Source organism: Boleophthalmus pectinirostris, unplaced genomic scaffold (assembly GCF_026225935.1).
Source record: "Boleophthalmus pectinirostris isolate CB_2022bp ecotype Guang Dong unplaced genomic scaffold, ASM2622593v1 HiC_scaffold_3, whole genome shotgun sequence".
Taxonomy (NCBI): Eukaryota; Metazoa; Chordata; class Actinopteri; order Gobiiformes; family Gobiidae; genus Boleophthalmus; species Boleophthalmus pectinirostris.
The window spans coordinates 8606593-8632567 of NW_026571299.1; the positions used below are offsets into that span (position 1 = coordinate 8606593).

General features: G+C 42.1%; 1 protein-coding gene across 6 annotated transcripts in view; it reads left to right on the forward strand.

The window, feature by feature from the left end:
* Positions 1–308: 308 nt before the first annotated feature.
* LOC110165871 (TBC1 domain family member 9B-like) overlaps positions 309–25975 on the forward strand; it is a 39776-nt gene continuing 14109 nt past the window's right edge. For all 6 annotated transcript variants that reach the window (XR_008633145.1, XR_008633144.1, XM_055160918.1 and 3 more), the window contains exons 1-14: positions 309–748; positions 3012–3122; positions 5896–6014; positions 10488–10716; positions 12391–12670; positions 13589–13796; positions 14667–14840; positions 19272–19451; positions 19738–19888; positions 20933–21147; positions 21825–21942; positions 23142–23344; positions 24538–24620; positions 24853–24979. Coding sequence is in view for 4 of the 6 variants with exons in the window: in XM_055160918.1 (XP_055016893.1) it covers positions 631–748; positions 3012–3122; positions 5896–6014; positions 10488–10716; positions 12391–12670; positions 13589–13796; positions 14667–14840; positions 19272–19451; positions 19738–19888; positions 20933–21147; positions 21825–21942; positions 23142–23344; positions 24538–24620; positions 24853–24979 (2316 nt within the window). In the remaining 2 variants the exon portion in view is untranslated. The remainder of the gene's footprint in view (positions 749–3011; positions 3123–5895; positions 6015–10487; positions 10717–12390; positions 12671–13588; positions 13797–14666; positions 14841–19271; positions 19452–19737; positions 19889–20932; positions 21148–21824; positions 21943–23141; positions 23345–24537; positions 24621–24852; positions 24980–25975) is intronic.

Here is a 25975-nt window from a genome sequence, read left to right on the forward strand (position 1 = left end):
AATGAAACCTTATTTTCCATTACTACTAATTGAAATAAATCATTATTTTCAATCGATTCAACACTTATCCTGCAAAAAGGCCACTTCAATTACCTAGAATTTTCCTCTATGGATGTGGTATTTGCTAATAAGTACATTAATTAGTTTTTCAATATTTGCATTTTGGATTGATTAAAAAACAAAAAAAAACAAAAAAACAAAAAACAAACAAACAAACAAACAAACAAAAACAGGGGGGAAAAAAAAGCGGAACGGGAACACTGCACGTGACGTTATCACGTTGTCAGCGTAAAACCCGGAAGTGACGAGCTGTCACCTGAGTCAAAACAACAAACACGATCCAAAGCACCGCGGAGAGGACCGAGGAGAGCTCCGTGACAGGCCGCCCGAGAGAGCGCGGAGAGCGGCCTGGACAGAGCACAGAGTTCCGCAGAGAGCCCTCCTCAAGCGGCGGGCCTCAGAGTTTGTTCCCGCCTGGCGCAGCTCTGAGGGCGGCCTGGACCTGTGCGCTTTGCCCCGGACTCTGCATCCGCCCGACGGAGCTCTGTTGGCGGCCTTCAGACCAGCGGTGGGTTCCCAGGGTTTGTCCCCGCCTGACGGAGCTCGGTGGGCGCCCTGAGCGGGAGCAGGATGTGGGTCGAGCCGGAGGAGGTCGGGCTGGCCGCGCCGCTGTGGGTCTCGGAGCGGGCCAACCCTTTCTTCATCCTGCAGCGGAGGAAGGGCCACGGCCGCGGAGGGGGTCTGTCCGGTGAGTGTGCTGCCCGGGGGAGCGAGCCCAAACCCGGGTCTGGGTGTGTGCACTGACTAGGGGTGTGCAAAAATATCGGAATATCGATATATCGTATCGTTTAATGTGATGATACAGTATCGATATCGTGGGCTACTGTATCAATATATCAGCAAGAGTATTTTTGCGTGTGTTTTACTAAATTATTTTGTTACAGTGCTACAGTTTTGTGGCTTGTGGAGTGAAAGGAAACTCATTTATGCGACACATTTGACATTTTCACTGTTTTGATGATTAAAATGTTTGTGTTTCATATGAACTTTGCACAAGAAGTGGTTTAAAAAGACTTTTAGTATCACAGCCATGATTTAGACTTTATTTTTTATTGAACCACATCGAATCGATTTGAAATATATCATTTCAAATCAAAAGTGCACTGTATCGAGATATGTTTCGTATCGTGGCCTGCGTATCGAGGTATGTATCGTATCAGCAACTTCTTAATGATACCCAGCCCTAGCACTGACCGCTCCAAACTGATCCAGACCGCTTCTAAAAGTCTAAAAGCTCCAATGTTTGATAGGAATGTAACGATATCCAAATCTCATGGTACGATATTTTCACGATATACATCTCACGGTTTTGTTTTTACTGCGATAATTTGTGGAGGCTAACAAAATTGTGAATATGCTACTTTTTCCTCTTAAATGTTTTATTCTTACTTCTTACTATTTTTTTTAATACTATGAACCAGATATTATGCGTTCTTAATAAAGACTGAATTGAATTGAACTGAATTAAAATGCCTTGACAAGACTTAATCCAAAGAACTAAGACTTTTAAAAATGCTTAGAACTGTTATTTTTTCATGTAGTTTGGACCAAAACAGAGCAAAGGATCATGGTCTATGTAGTTCCCTCTGCTATTGCTGCACCATAACTCTTAATTTAAGCAAAAAGACTTGTAATTCTATATATTGTGATGGTCCACGATATTATTGAGAGGCTTTGACGATTCGATATCAGGAAATTTTGGTTATTGTTACATTCCTAGTGTTTAGTCATAAGGTGTTGATGGACTCTCTCACATGATCTATAAGGTCCTGTATTGCGCAAAATTTACTCTTGTTGTGAGCTGCTCCCTCTTTTCTTAAATAATAAATAATATAAATAATAAATAAACCATGTTATGATTAGAGGTGTGCAAAAATATTGAAAATCGATATATCATACCGTGTAATGTGATGATACAGTATCGATATCGTGGGCTGCTGTATTGATTTATCGCCAAGAATGTTTTTTGGTATGTTTTACAAAATTGTTTTGCTACTTGCTTAGAGAAAGGAAACCAATTTATGCAACACATTTGACATTTGATGACTAAAATTTGTGTGTTTCATGAACTTTGCACAAGAAGCGATTTAACACAGCCATGATTTAGACATTATTAGTTATTTAACCGTATCAAATTGATTTTAAGTATACCTCATTGAATCGTATCGGATCGAAAGTGCACTGTATCGAAATATGTATCGTATCGACAACTTCTTAATGATACCCAGCCCTAGTTGTGACGTTGTTACCGCCTCAAACAAACCTGGAGTTGTGTTTTGTTTCATTCACACATGTTTAAAATCCTTTCTTCCACCTTGTGATGTCATGAAGAGGTCGTTTTCAGAGACAAAATCAGCCAAATGTTTCTAGTGAAGGTGTATAGAGTTTAAAACTACAGTAAAGCACTTCCTGTATTACCACAGTAAATACAGTGTTTACAGTTTGAGGGAAGAACTCAGCCTAGGATTTGTGTGTTAAACCTGTGTAATTATGAAGAGGTAAGAGCGTTTTAACATGACTAAAGCTCACAATAATCCATTTTGTTTGAAGTAGGATCTTCGTTGTTGCGTGTTTCTTAAATTTTTTTCTACACACAGGTGTTGAAAACCGGTAATTGTGCTAAAACACTCAGAGCAAAAGCAATGCATCTGACTTTTCTAATGCGATTGTAGTGTCCGTAATACACATAAATAGTAAAAGTAAAGTATCCCGTCTACTTTATCTAACTTAAAAAATAAAATACATTTAAAAAAGGGCACCCGATTAGATAATTTCATATTCTGATACTGAGTTGACCATACAGCATTTGTCTTTTGCCCCTCGGTGCATCTGCAGTTTGAATTAGTGGGTTTGGGGTGTTCTGGTTTCTGATTGGCTCCTGCGGTCGGTGCTTGATTGTGATTGGCTGTCGTTAGTGGTTTGCTGCGCTCTGATTGGTTGTCTCTCGGCAGGCCTTCTCGTGGGGACTCTGGACGTGGTGCTGGACTCTTCGGCCCGTGTGGCTCCCTACAGAATCCTGCTGCAGGCCGGAGACTCGCAGGTCTACTGGATCATCGCCTGTGGTCAGTTGTTAGACCGGACCAGGACTGGACTGGGGACTGGACCAGGGACTCGACCAGACGCTAAACCAGGGACTAAACAAGGGGCTAAACCAGGACGAAAACAGGTTCAAAACTAGGACTAAACCAGGACTACACCAGGGACTAAACCAGGACTAGATCATGGACTAAAACAGGGACTAAAACAGGGACTCAACCAGGCACTAAACCAAGGACTAAACCAGGACTGAACCAGGGACTAAACCAGGGATTCAACCAGGGTCTAAACCAGGGTCTAAACCAGGACTAAACCTTTGACTAATCCAGGGACTAAACCAGGAGTAAACCAGGACTAAACTAGGACTAAACCAGCGACTAAATCAGGTTCAAAACCAGGACTAAACCAGGGACTAAACCAGGGACTAAACCAGGGACTAAACCAGGGACTAAACCAGGGACTCAACCAGGGACTCAACCAGGGACTCAACCATGGACTAAACCTTGGACTAAACCTTGGACTAAACCTTGGACTAAACCTTGGACTAAACCTTGGACTAACTAAACCATGGACTAAACCCGGACTAAACCAGGGACTAAACCAGGACTAAACTAGGACTAAACCAGGCCTAAACCAGGGACTAAACCAGGGACTAAACCAGGGACTAAACCGGGACTAAACCGGGACTAAACCGGGACTAAACCGGGACTAAACTGGGACTAAACTGGGACTAAACTGGGACTAAACCAGGACTAAACCAGGGACTCAACCAGGACTAAACCAGGACTAAACTAGGGACTGCACACTAAACTGAGATTAGGAATGGGCCCAGGTCCAAATGTTTAGCTTTCAAAGTCCATTTCAAGGCCCATAGATGTGTCTTAAAGGGCCCGTACACTATTTTCTGATCTAAGTTAATTATCAGGTAATATTGCTTCCTCATCAGAAACATACTTTGAGTTTTGTTTTCTTTCATTCACCCATGTTTAGACCACAAACCCGACATATTTAGGCACACTGTGGTTTTACAGGAAGTGCTTTGCTGTGCTTTTAAACTCAATACATTTTCACTAGAATCTTTTGGGTAATTTCAGCCCTGGAATTACCAATCTTTACTGAACAAACGATAAAAGGAGCTGTTAAATTGTAAACTACCACTACATGACATCACAGGGTGGAAAGGAGCATTTTGAGCTTTGGAGATGTAGATAGACAAATAATAAAGAGTTACTCAGACATGTGAATGAAACAAACACAACTCCAGTTTGTTTTTGAGGAGGTAATAATATTATAAAATGGCTTAAAGTTCACAAGAGTCAATTTAGTGTTATGCAGGACGTTTAAAGTTGAAGTAACGATCACAAATTCACTTTTCACTCTTAATAAACTGTATTTATCTGTCATATAAAATCATTAGTTACATGTTTGTGTAATTACAGACAGTGTTGTGGAGTAACAGATTACATGTACTGGAGTTATGTAATCAGAGTACAAATTATGAGTAACTGTATTCAGTTACAGTTACTGTTTAAATGAGTGGTAATTGGATTTGTTGAAATAAATGGATTACATGGCGGTATTTTCTTGTTTTCACATGGGCTATATCCCTTTTTATTTTTATTTTATTTTATTCCGGTAATTCCACTCATTGCTGGAAACCCAAACAGAACGCGCACAATAAGAGTTGCATAAACATCTTGTTAACGCTGGTGGCGTCGGTCACATAATGGGCGAGGTCGTTAATAATCGTCATTGTTAATAATCTGATTCTGCATCATTTTGAGTAAGAAACATCCAATATTACAGATTTTTATTGGGTTGGCGCATTTATGTTTGTACTGAAAGTGATTTTTTTTTTTTCTTTTTCTTTTTTTTTTTATAAACAATATGACACCTAACAGTAGGGTGGACGTCAATCAATCAATCAACAACTTTATTAATCCCAAAGTCATAATTTAAGGCAGCAGTGATCTCATATAAAAATAATTTCTCTATCAATAATATTTTTAATATGGTTAAGGAAAGACTGAGCTTTTTCTTGTCTTTTAGGAGACAAAACTTCTTATGTTAAGATTTCTTAGTCTTTGCTTCTCTACAGCAAACAAATGTCTCTTCATGGAGACTTGGGCTCAACAGACAATTTGAAGAAAACAAACACGAATTTTCAGGATGTGGTCGCTACATTCATATAGTTTAAAAAAGCATGACAATATCAAGTAATCCACAGTATTCAGATTACATTACTCACTTTAAGTAATTTAATGGATTACGTTACAAACTACATTTAGGTATCTGTAATCTGTAGGGGAAAACATTTAAAAAGTAACCTTCTCAACACTGTGTACAGACATAACACTCTTCTGTAGTCCAATGAGGTTCAGTTGGTCTTCCGATAATTTATGTTATGTGGTTCTTTTTTCAGACCAAGAGTTTGTTTTCATACCTGACAGATTCGACTGCTCATTAGTCTTCCTCAGAGTCACGTGATGTTTCCACCGGTAAAAAGACAACACCAAAACCTGTTGAACTCAGCTGAGCGAACATCACAGAACTGTCGGGTGTGAAAAGAAACTCTTGATCTGGAAAAAAAGAACCACAAACATAACACTCTTCTATTTCCATTTTGAGTCTTTAGTTTGTTTAAAAAGAGCACTCAGAGAATGAGGCAGTGCAAAAATGTCGGTGTAGAATATCAACACAGAGTATCGAAAGTGGCTGACATGTTTGCTTTCTCTAACTTGGACTGAACCAGGTCTTAATCGGAGCAGGTTTAAAGCTCGTGTGTGTGTCTCTCTTTAGGTTCGTCGCGGAGAGAGATCACAGAGCACTGGGACTGGCTCGAGTCCAACCTGCTCCAGACCATCTCCATCTTCGAGAACGACGAGGACATCACCACCTTCGTCAGAGGAAAGATCTGCGTAAGTGCCTCGTGCAGCTCTACAGACGACGTAAACGGGGCAGGAGGTTGGGAAGACATTTAAGAACACTTTCACTTCAGCTTGCATTATATTATAAACTAGAGCAGGGGTCACCAACCTTTTTGAAACCGAGAGCTACTTCTCGTTCACTGAGTCGTACGAACCGCTCCCAGTTTCATACGCTCTTCTGAAACAACACAATCGCTCAGTTTGCTTTTACTTAGCAAGATGGGAAACAGATCAGATCAATATTCAGCACTTTAACTTTATTCATCTCAGTAAAAGTAAATTTTTAAGTAAAGTGTTATCATCATTGTTTCTCTGAGTGTGTTTACACGTACATCAGTGTCCAGGTTATAAATGCACTATCCCGGTTTCTTGACATAATCTTACAAATGTGCAAGTGCAAAAATTATATACCGTATTTTCCGGGCTATTAGGCGCTCTGGATTATAAAGTGCACTGTCATTGAATGGTCTATTTTCGAACTTTTTTCACAAATAAACCTCACCATAATTTAATCCCTGGTTTAGTCCCTGGTTTAGTCCCTGTTCAATCATTGTTTAGTCCCTGGTTTAGTTTCTGGTTTAGCCTTTGGTTTAGTCCCCAGTTTATTCCTTAGTCTAGTCCTTGATTTACTCCCTGGTTAGTCCTAGTTTAGTCCTGGTTTAGTCCCTGGTTCAATCATAGTTTAGTCCCTGTTTTAGTCCTGGATTAGTCCCTGGTTTAGTCCTAGTTTAGTCCCTGGTTTAGTCCTAGTTTAGTTTAGTCCCCGGTTTAGTCCCTGGTTTAGTTCTAGTTTAGTCCCCGGTTTAGTCCCTGGTTTAGTTCTAGTTTAGTCCCTGGTTTAGTCCTAGTTTAGTCCCCGGTTTAGTCCCTGGTTTAGTTCTAGTTTAGTCCTGGTTTAGTCCCTGGTTTAGTCCTGGTTTAGTCCCTGTTAGTTTAGTTTAGTCCCTGGTTTAGTCCCTGGTTTAGTCCTGGTTTAGTCCTGGTTTAGTTTAGTCCCCTGGTTTAGTCCTGTTTAGTCCTGGTTTAGTCTGTTAGTCCTTTGGTTTAGTCCCAGTTTATTTCCCTAGTCTCATCCTTGATTTAGTCCCTGGTTAGTTCTAGTTTAGTCCTGGTTTAGTCCCTGGTTTTAGTCCCTGGTTTAGTCCTAGTTTAGTCCCTGTTTAGTCCCTGGTTTAGTTTAGTTTAGTCCCTGTTTAGTCCCTGGTTTAGTCCCTGGTTTAGTCCCTGGTTTAGTCTCTGGTTTAGTCCCTGGTTTAGGTTCTGGTTTAACCTTTGGTTTAGTACCCAGTTTACTCCCTAGTCTCATCCTTGATTTAGTCCCTGGTTAGTCCTATTTTAGTCCCTGGTTTAGTCCCTGTTTCAATCATAGTTTAGGCCCTGGTTTAGTCCTAGTTTAGTCCCTGTTTTAGTCCTGGTTTAGTCCCTAGTCTCGTCCTTGATTTAGTCCCTGGTTAGTTCAAGTTTAGTCCCGGTTTAATCCCTGATTTAGTCCTTGGTTTAGTCCCTGTTTTAGTCCCTGGTTTAGTCCTGGTTAAGTCCCTGGTTTAGTCCCTGTTTTAGTCCTGGTTTAGTTTCTGGTTTAGTCCCTGGTTTATTCCCTAGTCTTGTCCTTGACTTAGTCTCTGGTTAGTCCTAGTTTAGTCTTGGTTTAATCCTTTGACATTATAATGTTTTTAATGCAGCTTTGACACATTTGTTTATATTTTACAGAAACGAACCTTAAAACTGCATGGCGCATTTGCATAAACTGTGCTGATCGCTCGTCTAAATCGCTTATCTAAATTTAAAACGTATAATATGTCTGTATAATGAAGATATTGTAATTTTTTAAATCTATAGTCGGTTGGATGTTCCCGCCGGCCTCATGTGATCGTACGCTTTTCTGATCAACGCCTGAAACTGTGGCGGAGAAAAACATGTTTGTGGAAGTGACGGTGCGTTTACATCCTGCTGAACTGCATTGTTAGAAGTTCTGTTCCTCCTGTTTGACTTGAGTTTCATTTTAACACAATCTGACCAGAAAGAGCTGACTTGGTTAAAACGACTGTGAGGTGAGAGATTATGGGAGTTGCAAAACAAGTCTCACACACGTAACATTTCTGTCACAAGTTAGAAAGAGCTAGATGACGGTTTTTCACTTTGTCACTCTCACCTTTTTTGTTGAAAACGCCTAAACGGGATCATGAACTCTTCTGAAAATCTGCTGTTTAAATCCATTTTGTATTTTTTTCTTGAGTTTTCAGACAATCTTAAAACATTTTCACATTTTTTGAGTGTTTGCTGATGTGTGCATTGCGTCACCTTTAGGGATGTAACAATAACCGAAATATTGTGATATCGCGTCTAGGGATGTTCCGATCATATTTTTTTGCCCCGAGTCCAGATCCGATACTTCTATAAAACATTATGAAATTAACGAAGAGCAAAGAATAAGATCCAGGATGTGTGGGGGGATCAGATTGTGTTGATTTCAATCTCATCCCGCACACAAGTTGGGCTGAACTTGTGAAAGATCAAATGTCCAAAACTTAAATTTTATTATTAACTTCTCTAACCATGCACCATCATTGTTGAAAATCTTTACTTTTACCACAGTCTGGTCTTTGAATGTGTAACTTAGTAAATTTAATGAACTGGACAAAACAGGAACCAGACCAGAATCAGATCAGACCTGAAACTAGACTCTGCACAATCTAGAGTTTGTATATTTGATATTATATGTTTGCATGTGCATTATGTTTTAAGCATTTAGGCTCGTCTATGAAATCCAAATAATACAAGATCTTACCAAATAAAAACAAGATAACAGAAGCCCCACAGCCTCTGTCCCCCGGCCGCCCCCACTCTCCCGCACCACCACCACATCCACAAACCCACAGCTCCGCACCACAAACAGAACAACGCAACATCGGTTCCACCGCTCAATAGACACTCCACGCTGCTGGATGAACCCTAACCTCCAATAGCACCAGCTCCACTGCACAACAGCGCTGTTTGTTTTGTTTGCAACAAACAGCACTGTACAATGACGCCATCTGCCGCGCAGGTGTGAACATGGGCCACAGAACCACAGGTAACAGCGCCCGAGCACCGCACGGCCCAAAAGTCCCAGTGTAAGTGCATCTCTAGTACAGCAGGCGCTGGGACAGACAGTCGCGCTAACTGGACGTCCCTGAGTAAATCCCGTGCCTCAGAAAAACTGTTGTGTGCTGTGTGTCCTGTGTGTTATATACATAAATTATTTATCCGACACCTGATCGGCACATAACGTCCGAGTCCAGCTCGAGTCCGCAGTCACGTGATTGGCGCTAATTTCCGATCACGTGACTGGATCGGGACAACCCTAATCGTATGGTCAAAAGTCTCTCAATAATATCGTGCGCTGTCACAACATATTGAATTACAAGTTCCTTTGCTTAAATGCATGGTTTTATAGTAGCAATTAGGGTTGGGCGGTGTCCAGATTTTGATACCGTTAAACCTTCTCAATATTTTATTGGGATATACAGTATTACCAAAATGTTTTAGTACGACTTTGGTAAGCTACGAAGCCACAAGTGTATGACCTGCAGACTTATAATCTCTGAAAAGTTTCACATGAACCATCTCCAACGCCATACACACACAGAACAAACTCAGCATCCTCAGCACCTCCTCTGTCACAGAAAGAACACTCATATTCATGTCCATCAGAAGTTGAACCACATTAGCCACAAGGCCCGAGCTGTTTTTATCAGCGCTTTATAGTTTATGCAAATGAGCCATGTGGTTTTAAGTTTCATTTCTGTAAAATGTAAAACAAAGCCAAAATGCTGCCAAATTGCAGAAGTACTAGTATTTTATTTTTTTGGGACCAACTCACTTGCGGTTGGACTTGCCGCATGAGCATCACGTGACAACGAAACAAAACTAATCGAACGTCATCTCCCCACGCAGTTAAAAGAAACATTATAGACATTATTAGTTTTAAATCGTGATAGCGTTAAATTGAAAATACAACCACTACAATTATATTAGGTCCTTATGCGCGGCAGATTTTTTTTATGATGGTAAAGAAACTGATATTGTTGCTACTTTTTGATACCACTGGATACTGTAATACCGTATTTCCACCCAACCCTAGTAGCAATAGTTAATAAACATCGGAAACTACAAATCCCATGATTCATTTCAGCTCAGACAACATCAAGAAATATGATTTTTACTTGAATTCTTGGGATTATGATGGAAATAATTCACACCAAATGCTTGTCAGGGTGTTTTAAAAGCAAAAATTAGATCAGCCTCTCTAAAATATCGCAATAAATATCGTACAGTGAGACGCATATGGTGAAAATATCGTATCGAGAGATTTGGATATCGTTACATCCCTGTTCACCTTGGGTTTGCTGATCATTCCACCATACACATGCATGTAGAACGCCCCCACAGAAGTAAAATTTGCCGTCTTTAAACTGTGTGCAGGGTCTGATAGCGGAGGAGCAGAGGTCGCTTCTCTCTGAACCCGACCAGGACCCGGTGAAGTTCCAGGAGGCCCAGCTGAAGATGAGGAGGCTCTTCTCGATGCCCGAGGAGGAGAAGCTGGTGAACTATTACTCCTGCAGCTACTGGAAGGGCCGGGTCCCACGGCAGGGCTGGCTCTACCTGTGTGTCAACCACCTGTGCTTCTACTCGCTCATCCTGGGAAAAGAGGGTGAGGCCGGACCCTAGAGTCTGTTTTAAATGTATTGATTTTATTTTAGAGGTGTTTTTTTTTTTCTTACCAGTCTGACCAGCTCTTCAAAACAATGATATTTGCAGCTTTTTATAAAGAAATACAAATAATATTATGCAGAGTTGAGTTAAGCTTTGGCTCTCCACAATATTTTCTGTTTCTCAAGTAGCCCCATGGAAAAAATAATTGTCCATCCCTGGTTTAGTTCCTGGTTTATTTCCAGGTTTAGTTCCTGGTGTAGTCTCTGGTGAGTGGTGCTATCTTCATACTGACTTTGTGTGTATATGTCCCTGGTTTACTCCTGGTTTAATCCCTTGTTTGGTCCTAGTTTAGTCCAGAGGGGTTTTCCATCAAAGTGTCTTAACAAGTCCAGGCTTATCCTGAAATCCTGAGCTCAATCTAGCTCCATCTTTATCTTAAGCCTCAAGTCGTTCCATGACAGAAATAAACCTGAGTCTGACCAAAGCTAATTCAGGCCTGGAGTTTAAGTTGCTCTTTGTGCTCGCGGTGACTGTGAGAAGGACAGAGCAACGGAGCAACGACATCACGGAAAATGGGCCAAAAATGTTTTTTATGATCTGACTAAACGAGAGAGGGGCCACAGCGCACGGACAAGAGTGATTTGGGACACTGAACTTTTCCGGTCATTCTGATCTGAGGAGCGAATGACTCCCCCTCCTCTCCTGTTCGTTCCCCCTCTTCTCCCGGTCGCTCCGTGGACAGAGAGGAGGCTGGCTGTGGAGTGCAGAGCCTGGTTAATGCAGCCCGGGGAATGAAGTTGCCTGACCCCTTCCCAGTGTGCTGTAGTACGTGCTGAGTTTAAGTTTTGGTATGCATAAAAGTGAAGCTGTAACGGAAATTTTCACATGTAGCCTAACAAGAAACAATATAATCCACCCAGACGTGTTTGTGGTTTGACAGGGAGCGAGAGATGAGGGAATGAAGAGACAGATGTGATGAAGGAGAGAACAGACAGAACCCACAGTCATCCTCAGAGTCCAAACCAGAGACCGAGTTTGGACTGTAAAAGTCTCAAGCGAATATAAAAGTCACTTTTTCACCTGTATCACACACACAGAGGTGTTCTGATGCACAGGCTGAAACTTTGGACTGAACTGTTTCTTTAGACATCCTTGGAGACGGAGCTAAAATAATCTTGACAGTTTGTCTTGTCCTGACCAGATTTGTTTCCACGTGCTTGTTATTGTGGCAACTCAGCTCCACCTCTGGTCAGTCACTTTGGTGGATCTGAGGCTTTGACAAACCTGGATTGGCCAAATAATTCAGTCTTACACTTTAGCTCGCTTCACTGAAAACCCCTGAGGTCTGGTGATGTGCTACCATGATACTGACTGTGTGCGTATTAATATTTCTGTGCGTTTATGTTTATATTTTTGTTTGTGTGTGTTCATGTTTATATTTGTGTGTTTGTGTTCAGTGGTCCTGGTGTGTTTTTGTGCGTTCATGTTTATATTTGTGTGTGTTTTTGTGCGTTCATGTTTATATTTGTGTGTGTTTTTGTGCGTTCATGTTTATATTTGTGTGTGTTTTTGTGCGTTCATGTTCATATTTGTGTGTGTTTTTGTGTGTTTATTGTTTATATTTGTGTGTGTTTTTGTGCGTTTATGTTTATATTTGTGCGTTTGTGTTCAGTGGTCCTGGTGGTTCCCTGGACGGAGGTGACTCAGCTGGAGAAGAACAGCACCCTCCTGTTCCCCGAGAGCATCCGGGTCTGCACGCGCTCAGAACATCACTTCTTCTCCATGTTCCTGAACATCTCGGACACTTTCAGACTCATGGAGCAGCTCGCCAACATGGCCATGAGCACCCTCCTGGACCAGGACCGCGCCCGCTCCCACACCGACCCCTCCAGACCCGACCGAGACCCGCCCAAACCCGGGTCCACGCGCAACTCTGCTCCTCAGATCAAGAGGTGAGGGAGACACCACTGGAACCAGGACTAAACCAGGGCTAAACCAGGATTAAACCAGGATTAAACCAGGACTAAACCAGGACTAAACCAGGACTAAACCAGGATTAAACCAGGACAAAACCAGGACTGAAATGAGGACTAAACCAGGGCTGAAACTAGATTGAGCCAGGATTAAACCAGGACTAAACCAGAATTAAACCAGGACTGAACCTAGGACTGAAACTAGAACTGAAACAAGATTGAACCAGGACTGAACCAGGACTGAACCAGGACTAAACCAGGGCTAAACCAGGACTAAATCGGGACCAAACCAAGACCAGATACAAACCAAGTCCAAACCAGGATTCCAACTAGGTCTAAGTCGGGACTAAATCGGGACTAAATCGGGACTAAGTCGGGACTAAGTCGGCACTAAGTCGGCACTAAGTCGGCACTAAGTCGGCACTAAGTCGGCACTAAGTCGGCACTAAGTCGGCACTAAGTCGGCACTAAGTCGGCACTAAGTCGGCACTAAGTCGGCACTAAGTCGGGACTAAGTCGGGACTAAGTCGGGACTAAGTCGGGACTAAGTCGGGACTAAGTCGGGACTTGGACTGAACCAGGACTAAACCAGGGCTATACCAGGTACAAACCAAGTCCAAACCAGATTACAACTAGGCCTCAGTCAGGTCTCTAAGTTAGGTCTAAGTTAGGTCTAAGTTAGGTCTAAGTTAGGTCTAAGTTAGGTCTAAGTTAGGTCTAAGTTAGGTCTAAGTTAGGTCTAAGTTAGGTCTAAGTTAGGTCTAAGTAGGTCTAAGGTCTAAGTCAGGACTAAAGCACATCGAAACCAGTACTAAACCTGCTGAAAACTTGGACTAAAGCAGGACTAAACCTCCACAGATCCATACCAGGACTTTAACAGGTCTCTCTCTCTCACAGGGACCTGGACGCTCGGGCGAAGAACCAGCAGTACCGCTCGTGGTTTCGTCTGACGGAGGAGGAGCGGCTGGACGGGCACACAGACTGTACCCTGTGGGCGCCGTTCGCCAAGAGCCACGTGCCCGGGCAGCTGTTCGTGTCCAGCAGCTGTTTGTGCTTCAGGAGCAAACAGGAGGACGTCTGCCAACTCATCATCCCGCTCCGAGAGGTAACAGCCTGCCCTCCGTTACAGCTGTGCTTCTGTCTGTTTCTCTGATTATTTAAAGCTGCATTGTGTAGCTTTTCTGGTAGAGAGTCCGTCACCTGTTTGTCTCCATGGTGATCAGTGTGGTGTTAAACTTATTCATTTACGATTCAATTAAATTATGGGTGTTTTTACTGCTCCAAGAACATGCACACCTACGTCAGCGGGCTCTCCTTTCCACAGATCTTGACCAGTATCTTGATCTGAGGTTGTTTCCATGGAGACAGTCAAGTTTAATACCACACTTGCCACGTTTACATGAGAGTATAATTAATTCCAAATAAAAACAATTTAATTCTGAATAAAAATTAATCTGATTCTGCTTTAAAAAGAGCACGTAAACACTTAATTCCTCATGAAAATGATTATTCGGAATTAAAATTAATTCCGAAATAAGTGGGTGGTTTATTCTGATTTTAAAGTAAAGATTTGAAAGTCCGAAGCCAGGACTGGTGGAGCCTGAACCTCATCGTCCGGATCGCGTCAGAAGGGCGACCCAAAGAGCATGCGCTGAATGACCGGAATTATTTTTAAGAAGTTTACATGATCGAGGAATAAATTAATTCGGCTTTAAAATCAGAATAAACCACTCACTTACTTGAGATCTAACTTTGATTCCGAATAATAAATTTCATGAGGCATTAAGTGTTTACAACATGGTCGTTTTAAAGTGGAATTCATTTTTATTCAGAATTTAATTATTTTTATACACAAGCGCACTGATTTTCAAACTGTGAAAATGTAAGTGTGTATTCAAGAGCAGGTGTTAACGTTAAAGCGTGTGGTTTTGGTCGTCCTCTTCTCGTCTAAACCTTGGCTTTCGCGCTCTTCCAGGTGACGGTGGTGGAGAAGGCCGACTCCTCCCCTGTCCTGCCCAGCCCCGTCTCCATCAGCACCAAGAACAAGATGAACTTCCTGTTTGCCAACCTCAAAGACCGGGACTTCCTGGTGCAGCGGATCTCCGACTTCCTGCAGAGGACGCCCGACAGCCCCCCCATTTTCCCAACGGTTTGTCAATCATCACCAACAGCCAATTAATTAGAGGGACAGGCCAGTTATAATCTCTGGGATCTCATTAAAGGTCCTGTATCATGCAAAATTGACTTTAATGAGCTTTAAGTCATGTTATAATATTGTTATCTTATCAAAAACAGACCTGGAGTTGTGTTTTGTTTCATTCACACATGTTTGAGTAACACTTTATTGTTAGTTTGTCTACATCTCGAACTCAGACTTACCCTGCATTTAATTATCCTTCTGAATTGCTTTTCCCAGGAAGTTGCTTAGCCTGGGACGGTGCAACTTGGATCTTAGTGGCGGAAAAAGTAGACCGAGCAAGGATTCCGAGTCAGAATCTAAGACCCTGTTTACACTGAAACGAATCCGCGTATCACCGTATCGGAAACAATCTGCGTCCACAATCTGCGTCCGCAATCCTGCCTTATCCACACAGCTTTGAGCATGTTTGTTTACATTTTACAAAAACGGAACTTAAAAGCGCATGGCTAATTTGCATAAACTGAGCGCTCAAAAAACAGTTCGCTATTATGCGCTGATGCGGTTCAGCTTCTGTCGGACTAAAGGACACGACTCAGTGGAATATGAGTGTTCTGTCTGTGACAGAGGGGTGTTCTGCTGATGGTCTGTTGTCTGATGTCTGTTCTGTGCTTCTATCGTGTTGGAGATGGTTCATGTTAAACTTTTCATTATTATAGAGATTATACGTCTGCAGGTCGTATGCACAGACCGTATATATGAATATATGCTATCCTCTTAGTGTTTTGGCTGTGAATTCGCTACTTCTCGGTGCATAGACCTACATCAGAGTATCAGTGTTTTCAGGTGTCCACACAGTGCTGGATCAGATCTGTACTTGTGTCTCTGGAGCTGTTTTCAACCAGATTAGTTTTCGACGAACACTGCATTCGCAACGAAAACGACTCGAATACGTACTACTGTGGACGGGGCCTAAGATGGCTACGCCCACTGTGACGTGTAAATATGAAGTGTTTTCGTTGTGTTTGGACACTTTGGTGGTTTAAATGACAATTTCAGTCACTTGTATTACTGCAATACCTCACTGCATCTGTATCACTGCCTGTGGGTTTGGTAGTCGGTGTTGTAGGTGAGGCCAATATTGAACAAAGTCTTGATTTAACAGGTATTAAAATCTCTAAGGTTGTAACGAAAGAGAAATCATAACATAAAATTAAGTGCAAATTTCAAAAACTAAAGTGGCAGTTTTTTCATAAAATGAGGGAATATTCTAGCCAGGCTGGTGCCACCTAGTGCCTGCATTCAATTTCATTTCTCTCCAGCAACTAGGTCAAGAATCAGAATGCACTAGATGGTTCGCAAAAACCCCGGAAGTGCAAGTTTGGGCACCAGCCATACATTCTGTTTTGTTAACGATTCCTGAGATCGAGGATTTAAAGTTGGAAGAAAGAGAATGTTTGGTGAATTTAATCAAGGAGAAAGACGTTATTGCCCTTCTTCCTACGGGATTTGGGAGAAGCTTAATATACCAGTTAGCCCCGTTAGTAGCGCTTTACATACGTCACGACCAAACAGCAGCGATTGGTTAAATTTAAAAAAGTACCCGCCTACAGTCGAGCGAACGAATTCTAATGCTGTGAGGTCAGACGGTTTCTACGAAGTGAAACCGGCTGATGAATCAGGCTAGGAATATTCATCCATCCATTTTCTTCTATTTATCCGGGGCCGGGTCATGGGCAGCAGTCTAAGCAGGGACTCCCCAACTTCCCTCACCCCAGACACTTCCTCCAGCTGAGAAGATGGGGGAATAGTCATATAATAATACGCTTCAAACTTGGATGTGATGTCAAATCCGAGGTCCAAGCGGGAGTCGGAAGATAATCGAATGTAGAGGTTTGTTTTAAACATGTGTGAATGAAACAAAACAGGACTCCAGGTCTGTTTGTTACGAGGAAACGATGATTATAACAGATCAGAAAATAGTGTAATATGGACCCTTTAAAGCATTTTGAGTTTTCTACCGTGTTATCACGTTATTCCCTCATCAAAAACGTGCCTGAAGAGGTTTTAAACATCATCCATGCATGTTTGAGTAACTTATAAATCTCTCTCAAGCCCTAAATCTCCGTATGGTTAGATTCTGTTCAAGGTTTCGCCCACAAGCCTAAGTCACCCATGCTCCCACACAACAATTAACTCAACTACTCCTTCATTGTCAGTTTAAAGCTTCAGAAAGTGCTGCCATTATTTAACCCCAAAGACCTGATTGTTTTCAGTTGAAAGGACTGAAGTTTCTAGAGCCGATCCCTCTTATGAATGCTTCTTCTTTTGTACGAGCGCATTCAAACTCAAAATAAGGACTAAACCTGCACTGAATCTGAAACTAAGCCTTGACTAGGCCAAAACTAAACCAGAATTGGACTAAACCAAGTCTACATCAGGTCTAAAGTGGGTTAAACCAGGACCAAAGCAGTAAAAATATCACAGCACACTTAAAGTTTCTAGTTGATCTAGTTAAAACCAAAATAGACTTTTCAGAGCGAAGATTTAATAATGGACTCTTGAACTTTAACAGCCACATCAAATCAATAACATCTGCAGCCTTTTATGATCTAAAAACAAAAATAAACAGCCAAAAAACAGCAAAAATCAAAGCAGACTTGGAGAGACTTATCCACTCGTTTGCCAGTAGGTTAGACTAAGATAAGATAATCCTTTATTGAGAAATTTGTCTTGGGACACGGGATCACATGGTTTATCAAAAGACAGGACAACACAACAACAAAAACACCACACAAACATCCACCATAGAACATAAAAATATAATAGACCAAGTATGACCACGAGTGATGCACCAACAGGACCTTTAAGTCACTCTTCACAGGCTTCGCAATCTTGTGTTCTATTAGTAATTGCACACTCCCTAAGCCTATGTGCACTTTTTGATTGCACATTCCCCTGACCTTTGTGCAGTTTTGATTGCACGTTCCTTTTTAGCAGATTAAGTGAGCTAGGAGCCACACCCATTATTTTTTTGAAAAGGTAAAAATCTGTGATTAAAGTTTGACTGGCAGGTTAATCCGTGTATCATTCGTTCATTCGTTTTTCAATATAAAACCAAAAATAAGAAAACGAAAAAACAACAGTTTTCTTCGTTATTTGTCTCCAAAACCAAAATGAAAAAACGGATAACGATTCGTTTTTTCAGTTTTCGATTTTGTGTTTAAATGAAGAATGGAAAAAACGGATAACGGCCGTTTCCCGTTTACGTGACTTCAGTGACTGCGATGCCGGACTTTTGCACCGCATACGGACTGAACCGGGACTGATCCAGGTCCGAGACCAGACCGAGACCAGAGCGGGACTGAGACCGGGACCAGACCGGGACCAGACCGGGACTGAGACCGGGACCAGACCGAATACACAAGTCCCAAGCTCAGGTCTCTGCACTGGCTCCTGTGGCTCTGCTTGTACAAGTCTCTCTATGATCAAGCACCAATGTCCATCTGTGACATGTTAGTGCCACATGAACCATCCTCAGGGACTAAACAAGGGGAGTCAGAGTTTCAGATTCATGCAGCTAAAACCTCGAACAGTCTTCCTAAACATGTGAGACAGACTCTACTCTGACTCTGTTTAAATCCAGGCTCAAAACGGTTCTGTTCAGCTGCGTATGACTGAGAGATTTTCATTCTGCACTCTTCTGTCTCATTAATGTCTCTATTTTATTTTATGCTGATTATTTATGTTTTATTTTGTTTGTATTGTGATGTATTTCTTATTTTGTAAAGCACATTGAATTACTTTGTGTACGAATCGTGCTATACAAATAAACATGCCTTGTAGGGATAATACACAATAACCGAAATATCGTGATATCGTATCATCAAAGTTCTCACAATAATATCGTGGACCATCACAATATATGGAATTACAAGTCTTTTTGCTTAAATTAAGAGTTATGGTGCAGCAATAGCTAAAAAAAAAAAACTGAGGGAACTACGTAGACCATGATCCCTTGCTCCATTTCAGTGCAGACTACAAGAAGAAATAACAGTTTTAACACTTTTAAGTCTTAGTTCTTCTTTGGATTAAGTCTTGTCAAGGCATTTTAAGAGGAAAAAGCAGCATATTAACAGTTTTGTTTGCAGCCTCCACAAAATATCTCAATAAATATCGTACCGTGAGATGTGTATTGTGAAAATATCGTACAGAGAGATTTGGATATTGTTACATCCCTAATCGTGAGCCTACTCAACATATCATGAGCTTTCGCACGATATTGCAATAAATATGTACCGTGAGGTTCATACCGTGACAATATCGTATCGTGAGACTTATATCGTTAGATATCGTTACACCCCCTATTTGCCTTTCCTTGCCTTTAAAAAAAAAATAGTGTGCACATGTCCCCGTTCTAGCCCGTGTGTCTCGTTGTTGCAGATGTCCACGGTGAATTTCGACGGTGAGAATAAAACCCGCCAGTTCCACCAAGATCTGCCCACTGCCAAATACAGTTTACTGCAGCTGTACCACCAGGAGAAGCAGAGTCTGAACCAGGACCAGGACCAGAACTGCAACTCTGAGAACCCCGAGGGGACTCTCAACCAGGGACCAAAGGACGTGAGTTTTGTTTAGTGACAGAATTTATTTTGTTTAATCTGTGCTGTGGAACATTCTAGGCAAAACAAAGGTTACACAGTGCATTTTTAAGACCTGGTTTATATTCAAATAGATTTTTTTTTAGATTTCTACCAAGTTATAATCATCAAAAACACGTCTGAGGAGGTTTTAGATGTCTATAATAGGAATTTATTTACGGACAAAAATGAAACTCCCTTTGTATTCCAGGTTTTGTTCTAGTTTAAACCTTGATTGTGTGTTATGTTTGTGTTTGTTTGTGTTGCAGAAGAGGCAGCATCTGAAGGAGGAGGCGTGGCGGCTCCACTTCTCTGAGTTTGGCCGCGGGGTGTGTATGTACCGGACCTCCAGAACACGAGACCTGGTCCTCAAAGGCATCCCAGACGCTCTCAGGGCTGAGCTGTGGCTGCTCTTCTCAGGTACGAGACCGGGTTCAGAGGAGCAGGTGGGAGCAGGCGGAGGGAGACGGTAGGAGGCAATAGGAGGCAGTAGAAGAGAGAAGGAGGCAGTAAGAGACAGTATGAGGCAGGAGGAGGCAGGAGGAGGCAGGAGGAGGCAGGAGGAGGCAGGAGGAGACAAGAGGAGACAGAGGAGACAAGAGAGGAGAGTGGAGGAGACAAGAGGAGAGTGGAGGAGAGTGGAGGAGAGTGGAGGAGAGTGGAGGAGAGTGGAGGAGAGAGGAGGAGAGTGGAGGAGAGAGGAGGAGACAGTGGGAGACAGGAGGAGAGAGTAGGAGAGAATAGGAGGCAGGAGGAGGCAGGAGGAGACAGGAGGGGGCAGGAGGAGGCGGCAGGAGGAGGCAGGACGAAGTAAGAAACAGGAGGAGACAGTAGGAGACAGTAGGAAATAGGAGGAGACTGGAAGAGACTGGAAGAGACAAGAGGAGACAGGAGGAGACAGGAGGAGACTGGAGGAGACTGGAGGAGACTGGAAGAGACAAGAGGAGACAAGAGGAGACAAGAGGAGACAGGAGGAGACAGGAGGAGACAGGAGGAGACAGGAGGAGACAGGTGGAGACTGAGGACTGGAGAGAGGGGGAGACGGAGGAGACAGGAAATTTGTTGTGTTTAGTACCAATCTCTGCTCTGGAGACTGGAGGAGACTGGAGGAGACTGGAAGAGACAAGAGGAGACAAGAGGAGACAGAGGAGACAGGAGGAGACAGGAGGAGACAGGAGGAGACAGGAGGAGACAGGAGGAGACTGGAGGAGACTGGAGGAGACTGGAGGAGACTGGAGGAGACTGGAGGAGACAGGAAATTGTTTGTCTCTGCTCTGAACTCTGGTGAAAGAGTCGTGTTCTCATTTTACACAAACAGAAATGTGAAACTGCTTTAACCTATCAGAGGAGACTGGAGCTGTGCAGAGTGTGTGTAGTTCATACTGTGACTATGGCTAATCTTCAGATGTTTTGTGAGTAAATCAAGTCCTAACCAGCCCAAACTTGGTCTCCATTCTCTCACAGGGGCCCAGGTCCAGATGGAGGTTCATCCTGGACTCTACTCGGACTTGTTGGACCGGGCCTTGGAACAGGACTCTTTGGCCAAAGATGAAATCGAGAGGGACCTGCACAGATCCATGCCGGAACACAAGGCTTTCCAGAACCCGACCGGCATCTCCGCACTGAGGAGGGTCCTGACCGCCTACGCCCAACGGAACCCTGCCATAGGCTACTGCCAGGTATTGCCCACAATACTCCTGAGGGAGGGGCCGATATTGATTAATTTAATTTATTCTAATTTTGTTTTGTTTTGTTTTGTTTCATTTCATATTTATTCTATTTTATTTTAGCTTGTAATTTAATTTGACTTGATTTTTTAAATTTTATTTATTAATTTTTAATTTTTTTTGTTTATTATAATTTTTTATTTTAGTATTATTTTAGTTTTTTTAATTTTCTTTTAGTTTTTAATGTAATTAATAAAAAAAAAAAGTATTAATTAATTTTTATTTATGTTTTAGTTTATTATCTTTTTATTTTAGTTTTAATTTGCTTTATTTTCATTTTTATTTTTAAATGCCATTTTATTTATTTTTATTTTATTTATGTTTATTTATTTTTTATTATTTATTTAATTTTAGTTTTTAATATAATTTTAATTTTTTATTATTTATTTTTATTTTATTTTTATTTGAGTTTATTTTTATTTAAATTTTAGCTTATTTATTTTATTTGTATTTATTTATCTATTTATTTATTTATTATGTATATGTTTATTTATTAGGTTTATTTTATTTTATATATTTTTTTTAATTTTAGTTAATGCCAACCTCCGATATTTGGACGATTTTTAGCATTAATCACATACATCTTCAGCCGTTGTTTTATTTGTTATTTTCTGTGTGTGTCCTTCCAGGCGATGAACATAGTGACTTCAGTGCTCCTTTTGTACTGTCCGGAGGAACAGGCCTTCTGGCTCCTGGTGGCTCTGTGTGAACGGCTCCTCCCGGACTATTACAACACCAGAGTCACAGGTACGAAGTCTGTGTCTGCCACAGGATACAACAGAGGTCTCGTTAACCTTATATAAATAATAAATAAACCATTTAATCTAGTACTTCTCCTGTGACTACTGCTACTATACTGCTGTTTCTATTAGTGCTCCCACTGAAACTACTTTTACTACAGCTGTTATTGCTCCTATTAATACTACTTTTTGTAAAACTGTTACTTCTACTACTACTACTACTACTACTACTACTACTACTGTTGCTACTACTATTTACTTTATACTTTAGTCTTTTAAGTAGACCCCTACACGGCTGCTTAAAAAACATTTTAAGCAGCCTAAACTTGCGGATGTGGTCTAATCTCGCGCACATTTTAGACAATTCCTTTTCGGTTTTCTGTGTTTGATAGTTTAAGAAAGCAAACGCCCTCATCTTGCGGGATTTGCGGGTGGGAGCGGGACAAAATATCGCAGTTGGGGGCGGAAGCGGGAATGAAAATTACAATTCTGAAGCCATGACGTCAAACTCAATGGCCTGTCTGGGTCCTTTTTGTGGTACAGCACAACAGTAAACAAAGCGTCGAGATGGATGTAGACGAAGACAGACATTATGTGTTGGCGACGATTCCCGAGATCGAGGATTTAAAGCCAGAACAAAGAGAATGTTTGGTGAATTTTATCAAGGGGAAAGACGTTATTGCCCTTCTTCCTTCGTAATTTGACGCATTACATACGTCACGACCAAACAGCGGCGATTGGTTAATTTAAAAAAGTACCTGCCTACCGTCGAGCGAACGAATCCTAATGCTGAGAGGTCAGACAGTTTCCACGAAGTGAAACCGGTTGATGAGTCAGGCTAGGTCTGAGCTCGAGCGGGACTGAAAATTCTGTCCTGCGCAGACCTAAACTTTTGAGAGACCATGTAAAGAGAAATAAAAAGCTCATAATAAAACAGATGTTCCTCAAAGGGATGGGCAAAAAATGGATTAATAGAATTTGATGCTTAGATTAATTTGATTGAAAGAAATTAAAGACCACAGACCACCAAAATAAAACAAATTCTCTACATTAAAGCACTCCTAGACAGATGAAGGATTAGTCAGTTCCATCTGGTTTAGTTCTGGTATTCAAGGTTCAAAAGTCCATTTATGAATAGTCCTGGTTTGGTTCTGGGTAGGTGAGTCCTGTCTTATCTGTGTCTCCCTCCCTGTGTGTCTCCCGTAGGTGCTCTGGTGGATCAGGGGGTGTTTGAGGAGCTGACCCAGGCCCAGCTGCCCTCTCTGTACGGGCACATGCAGAACCTGGGCGTGCTCTCCTCCATCTCGCTGTCCTGGTTCCTCACTCTGTTCCTCTCGGCTCTGCCCTTCCACAGCGCCACCGTGCTCATCGACGCCTTCTTCTGCGACGGCATCACTGTCATCTTCCAGGTACAGACCCTTTCATTACACCTATTTACTCATTCAACCTATTTTTAATGACCTAAATCTAGTGCCACTCCACAGAAACCACCCTCAGTCTATAGCTCAAAAGGCTTGTTCCACCTCGTAACATCATACAGTGATCGACTAGAAGTGCTCCTCAATGCTTTAAATCAGGGGTCTTCAACGTTTCAACGTTAGTAGGGATCCCTGACTATATATATGGCATACAATTGTGTTTTATATTAAATTGGGCCTAGTGTCTTGTATAAACAGCTGCTCTGTTATTGTACATTCAATACTAGGGGGGTGTTCCATCAAAATGGCTTAACAGGTCCAGGCTTATCCTGAAATCCTGAGCTGAAACTAGCTTAATCTCAACTCGATCCATGACAGAAATAAGCCTGAGTCTGACCAAAGCTAATTCAGGTCTGAAGTTTAAGCTTCACTTTGTGCTCGACGGTGAGAAGGACGAAACAGTGGAGCAACGACACCACGGAAAATGGGGGCTCAAAGTGTGACTTTTTTTAAATGATCTGACTAAACGAGAGAGGAGACACAGTGTGCACAGACAAGTGTTTTTATTTGGGACACTGAACTTTTCCGGTCATTCTGATCTGAGGAGCAAGAGGAAAGACAAGACTCCTCCTCCTCTCCCGGTCGCTCCGTGGACAGAGAGGAGCCTGGTTAATGCACCTGGGGAATGAATTTGCCTGACCCCTTCCCGATGCGCGGTAGTACGTGCGGAGCTTAAGTTCCGCTGTGCGTAAAAGTGAAGCTGTAACAACACTCTTCACATGTAGCCTAACAAGAAGTGATAAAATACATGCCAAGGTGTTTGCAGTTTGACGGGGAACGAGAGATGAGGGAATGAAGAGAGAGACAGATGTGATGAAGAAGCGAACAGACGGAACCCACAGAAAACCAGTTCATCCCCATCCTTTAAAAATGAAAAAATGTATTAAAAAAAAGTCTAATCAACCATAGATTTTGCGAACCCCCTGTTGAACACCTTAGTGCTTTAAAGTCTCTCTACCTTTGGCATTAATGTTTTCAGCATTACAGTTTTCCCTTGTTGCCAGCAAAGGGCGTAAAGACACTAAAAACATTTGAGGAGCCTTTTATGGATCACAACCAACGGTGCACTTTTAGCAGCAGGCTGTATGTATAAAGTGTTTTGTGTGTGTGTGTGTGTCCTGTAGGTGGCGCTGTCTGTTCTCTATGACAACATGGACGCTCTATTGGCCTGTAACGATGAAGGGGAGGCCATGACGGTTCTGGGCAGGTAACACTCACTGGAGTTATTATTACAGCTACACTGTCCACTCTCTGTCCTCGCTGTTTTATCCCGCTTTTTTGTCCTCTTCTCTCTCTCGCTCCCTTCTCTTCCTCCTTACTCTTGTCTCTCCCCCTTCTCCTCTTTATCTCTTCTCTTTTGTCCCACCCTCTTTCACTCTCCTCTTTCTTTTCCATCTCACCTGTCTCTCGTCTCACCTGTCGCACCCGTCTGTGGGCAGGTACCTGGAGAACGTGATGAACCCGGAGGTGGAGGAGCACATCCCGGTTCTGCACTCGGCCATCTCCTCCGACGATCCTCCCGGTCCTCAGATCGACGTGTTCACCCTCATCAAGGAATCTTACCAGGTCAGTGAGGACGACGAGGAGAGGAAAAACAGGAGGAGGAGAGGAGAAAAAAGAAGAGAAGAGGAGAGAGAGGAGGAAGAGAGGGGAAGAGAGGGGAGAGGAGAAAAAAGCAGAGAGGAGAGAGAGGGAGATTGGACAAAGAGGAGAGGAAAAGAGGACAGGATTAGTGAGAGGAGAAAAAAGAGAAGAGGGTGAGGAAAACAAAAAGAAGAGGAGAAAAGAGAGGAGAGAGGACGTGAAGAGTGGAGGAGAGAGGTGAAGAACGATACAAAAACAGTTCAAAAGTAAAAGTCGTGTAACATCATGTACATCCTTGGCTCTTTTTCCTCTTGCCCACCTGCTTCTCCTCCCTCTGCTCTCCCCTTGTGAGAATAAAATGTATATATGCTATTAATGTTATCAAAGCTGAAACAAATGTTACGCTCAACAGTAGGGATGGGCATGATTAGTCGATTAATCGATAATTGATCATTAGGAATTTCGTCGATTACGTTCATTTTTAATCGACAAACCAAATGTAGGCTGCTGTGCGTAGTTTAGGGTGACCAAACGTTCACCTTTCCCCTGAGTTGTCCATTTTCCACGTCTTGTCCTGGCCGTGCGTGTTTTTTTTTTTTTTTATAAAGTGATGCAAATGTTCTGGTTTTCATTACCATTAAACTGAGCGTCTCTCGTAGTTCTGTGACTCAGAAGGAGCGAGCAGACACAGACAGCCCAAGTGCAATTGCGCATTTAACGATGATTTGTACCAGAAATTTCCCGCTTTTCATCCCGGTCGAAACAAGTGTGAGTCCATGTGCACTAGGGATGGGCATTCGATGAAATTTTCTTAATTGATCATCTGAAGAATTAACGATCGATCATTAACATTTTTATATTAAAATGATCATCATTATTATTACTATCTGCACTACTAATCTGCATAAATAAATTCAACTTTACGACGTATAAACCGTAACGACTCTAGAGCCACATCAGCCCGTTTGACATTATAAT